Raw genomic sequence first — 4264 nt, 5'->3', positions numbered from 1 at the left:
GGGAAGGACATTCCAGGCGCAGGTGGCAGCTCGTGCAAAGGCTTGGAAGTGGGAACGGACAGGCTTCGGGGAGCCTGAGGTTTGACGCTGGGTGGAGAGTGGGAAGCGGCCCACGGTGGCCAGCCCGGGTTCCCTGGGTTCACAGAGAACCCCCATGCTTTCCCTCCGCAGGTGGCCCTGGTTTGCCAAACACCCTTGAGGAGCCAAGTTCAGAAGATCCATCGCACCTGGGCCCCCGCCTCTGCCATGACCGAGAGAACCATCATCATCGACCACGGGTCCGGCTTCCTGAAGTCTGGCTTCTCCGGCTGGAACGAGCCCCAGCTGATCGTCCCGAACATCGTGAACTACAGACCCTGCAGGGAGAACCCTGGCCCCAGCTCCGCCCGGCGGCGCCTGGGCCTCGGCATTGACATTTTCCACCCCGACACCTTTAGCTACCCCATCCAGCGGGGCCGTGTCCTCAACTGGGAGGGCGTGGAGCACATCTGGTCCTTTGTCCTGCAGAAGCACAGACAAGATCATGAAGACTTCCCCGTATTGGTCACAGAGACCCCCCTGAGGGAGCCTGCGGACCGAAAGAAGACCCTGGAGGTAAGGCCTTCTCAGAGCTGCCTCACCAGGGAGTGGGGAGCAGCCGGCACTTTGTGTTTGGACAAGACTGGCCATCAGGGCGTCAGTCTTCTTTCTGAATCATTTGTCCCACGAATATTTTCCTGAGTGTCTCATGTGTGCCCGGAGCTGGGTACAAGGGACTCACGGAGGGTCCTCCCACAGATAGAGACCCAGCAGGAAAAATGCTCTGGAAAGGACGTTACTAGGAGACACCGGACATTTGGTCATGTTCACAGATGAGATTCTGGCCCTCAAAAGGCTTACCTTCCGGGGAAGACTTGACCGTGAATAAGTTCACAAGGGAGAATTCCAGACAGTGGTCAGTTCTAGAAACAAAATGAAGTGGGGTGATAGCTGACTAGTGAGGGTCAGAGGAGCCCTTTGAAGAGGGTGATCAGGGAGGGCTTCTCAGAGGAGGAGATTTCTGCCAGCAGACAGGGGAGTGTGGCAAGAGGGAGACAGAAACATGAGGTTGGCAGGGGCCAGAGCTGGCAGGCTTGGTAAGCTGTGGGAAGTGCTTGGATTTTACTTTAAATCAAGGGTTGACAGACTATAGTGGGTGGGCCAGATCTGGGCCAAGAATCTGTTTTAATAAATAAAGTTTTATTGGAACACGGCCATGCCCACTCATTTACATATCATCTATGGCTGCTTTTACTACAACAGCAGTGTTGAGTAGTTGCATCAGAGACTGTAGAGCCCATAAAATATTTACTATTGTAGGTTTGCTAGATGAAATACATGATACCTAGTTAGATTGGAACTTCAGATAAACAATGATGAATGTTTTAGTATAATAAATATGCCCCAAATATTGCACAGGACATACTTATACTAAATCATTATCTGTTCTTTATCTGAAATTCTAATTTAACTGGGCATCCCACATTTTTATTTGCTACATCTGGCAACCCTGGCTGGCTAGCCCTTTACAGAAAATGCTTCCCGAGCTCTGCTCTAAATGAACAGGAAGCTCCTGAAGGGAGTGCATGCAGAGCTGGGGTGCTGGGAGACATGCGGGTGCTCTGTAAAGATCCCGGGGATGATGGGCAGGGGGGAAAATCAACCTGGGGACCTTGCCAAACCCTAAAGTCTTGGCTGATGTTTGAAAGTTTTTATTAAAAACAACAACAAAGCGTGTCTTCACCTACCAGGAGGGGAGGGATTTTCTTTATCTCCCCACTTTTTGGGAGGCAGTGTCGTAAATATGCCCCGCTTGTTTCTTTTCTAATCTCTTCTTTCCTCTTCTAAAGAAATGGTTTCAGCTGTGCCTCTGTCCCTTGGCTGTGGCCCCCCTATCGTCCCCCCGGTGCTCCCATAAGCCGTGTCTCAGCTCAGCACCATTTCTTGCAGCCTGATGGCTCTTCCCACCCTTCCACCGAAAGGGTCTTCTGAAAGGCCATCGTCCAACAAGCTCTGAGGCAAATCTGACTCATCCCCCAGAGCTTCTAATCATTCGCTGATTACCACAGCGGGAGCTCCACGTGCCCTGGGCCCGATGTTCGGAGGGCAGCCGCCAGTCCCTTGAGGACACAGATCTGTGCCCACTTCAGTTTTGAGAGTTGGGCGTAGCACGGGGCTGGGTAAAAGGGAAATGGGTCAGGGCCCTTTGTTCAAGGGAAACACCATGCATGTCTGTCTCCTCCCTCCTTGCAGATTATGTTTGAGGCCCTGGATGTCCCGTCGCTGCTTCTGGCTGACCAGCTGGAGATGTCCCTGTATGCCTCTGGCTTACTGACGGGCGTGGTGGTCGATTCTGGCTACGGCCTGACCCGAGTGCAGCCTTTCCACCTGGGCCGCCGGCTGTGGCCCAGCGGCAAGACGCTGGAGTTCGCGGGCCAGGATCTCTACGCCTATATCTTCAAGAGCCTCTTTAAGGAGGGTGGTGGGCCACACAAGCTGTTCCAGCTGGACACGGTTGACGCCATTCAGATGAGAAAGTGCTACGTGCCGCAGAATCTGGCGGAGGCGCTGGACTTCCTTCAGAGCCTGCCCAGCGGCTCCGATGAGAACAACACCTACCAGCTCCCCGACGGCACCTCGGTGGAGCTCACCCCCATGCAGCGGCTGGCCCCCGAGATGTTCTTCAGCCCCCAGGTGTTCGACCAGCCGGGGCCCAGCATCTCCCAGGCCGTCCTGGATTCCATCAACGCCTGCGAAGCGTCCCTGCAGCCGCAGCTCATCCCGTACGTGATTGCCTGTGGGGGGAACACCCTCTACCCCGGCTTCATCAAGCGCCTGCACCGGGAGTTGGTCACAGATGATTCCTCCTTCCCCAAGGCCAGCGTGTGGTCGGGTGGCAGAAGAAATGTTAGCGTCTGGCTGGGAGCGTCTATTGTGGCTCATCTGTCTACTTACAAGTCTGAGTGGATGACCAAGGAGGAATATGACGAGAGATAGAGGCTGTGACCTGTTGGCTTGCGCTGGGGGACCTGGCTCTCATCGGAGGGGCGCAGGTGAATTAATTGCAGTGGAGGGTCTGGGCAGGGGTGGGGTTAGCTTGGAATTCCGAGCTCATGGGGGATTTTTAAAGTTCTGGGCTTTTATCTTGTTTCAAGGATGGGATCCAACCCATGGGAGCACAGGGTTCTCCAGGGGTGGGCTGTTACTGGGATGGGAGCGGCCAGCTGCCATCCCCATGCCTAATACCCACTCACTGCTCACGGGCATCTCCCTCGGGTTGTCCATTCTTTTAGTTGAGTAGGTTTTAACTGGGGCAAGGGAGAAGTATTTTTGAGTAGGGGAGAGGGAGGGTAAGGCTGGGAGAGTTGAAGTTTCTAGTCCCCCACACTCTGGCCAGGGAGGAGCGAGTGTCCTTCCCCCGTGGCCGGGGTCTTGTTTTATATATACAAATAAACCACTTGTTTAGAATTTGAGCTGACTTCTGTGATGAATGGGGGTAGTGTGGGCAGCCCCAGGGGGAGACTAGGGAGTGTGAGTATGTGAGAACCCGGGGGGCCAGGGCAGCTGTGGAGGAGCTCGGGGCTATGGACAGTGGTTACCACTGAGGAGAATAGGAAGGGCCTGGAGCCTCTCATTCCTTCTCTGCCACGTTTTTTTCTCTCCATTCATCCCACATGTTCCAATATTCTGTTAAAGTCTGAGCTCCTATTGGTGTAATAGTTGATGAACAGTTGAGAACCTACTAGGTGTCAGATGCTGTGCTGGGCACTGGGGACTTGGAGGTGAAAGAGGTGCGTGGGATTTCTGGTTTCAAGATTATCGTCTGCCGTGGGGACATAGGCATAAATAAGTAACTGTGTTTTCGATGATGAAAAGTGAGACAAGTGATGTGGCCTGGGGATTGAAGGGATGCCTTCTTTCCATGGTTTGACTGAGATGGAGACCACTGGGGACTGTTGGGGACTGTGCTCCTCCCTAACTTGGCACACTGTGAGGTTACCCTTCCCAGATCTCTGGCAGGTAGGTCAGGCCATGTGACCATGCCATAAGTGCTGGCCAATTTCATGTGTGTCCGACCCTTAAAATAGCTCTATCATCATGTGGAATTCAGAGGATCCAATGGGGAAGGGGACAGTACGGCTGCAGATGGAAGGAGCCTGCAGAGCCCCTTCCCCAACCTACACTGCACTGGGACATGAGGGAGAGCCTACTGCGTTCAGCCACTGAGATGTGGGGGTTGCTTGTT

At 53.9% G+C, this 4264-nt stretch overlaps 1 protein-coding gene across 1 annotated transcript; it reads left to right on the top strand.

The window, feature by feature from the left end:
- The first annotated feature begins 231 nt into the window (after positions 1–231).
- On the top strand, positions 232–3015 carry ACTL8 (actin like 8). The gene is made up of 2 exons (XM_016219407.2): positions 232–594; positions 2272–3015. The coding sequence occupies exons 1-2, from the start codon at positions 247–249 to the stop codon at positions 3013–3015; spliced, it is 1092 nt and encodes a 363-aa protein (XP_016074893.1). The 5' UTR covers positions 232–246.
- The last annotated feature ends 1249 nt before the right edge of the window (positions 3016–4264 follow it).

This window comes from Miniopterus natalensis, chromosome 9 (assembly GCF_054644295.1).
Source record: "Miniopterus natalensis isolate mMinNat1 chromosome 9, mMinNat1.hap1, whole genome shotgun sequence".
Lineage (NCBI taxonomy): Eukaryota > Metazoa > Chordata > Mammalia > Chiroptera > Miniopteridae > Miniopterus > Miniopterus natalensis.
Note: the sequence above shows the minus strand (reverse complement) of the source record. Positions and strands in the feature narration are given on the sequence as shown.

Excerpts from the sequence above, each read along its gene's own strand:
- ACTL8 (XM_016219407.2), top strand. The coding sequence starts at position 247 with ATGACCGAGAGAACCATCATCATCGACCACGGGTCCGGCTTCCTGAAG. Across the intron at positions 595-2,271 it reads ACCGAAAGAAGACCCTGGAG|ATTATGTTTGAGGCCCTGGA; the intron begins GTAAGGCCTTCT and ends CCCTCCTTGCAG.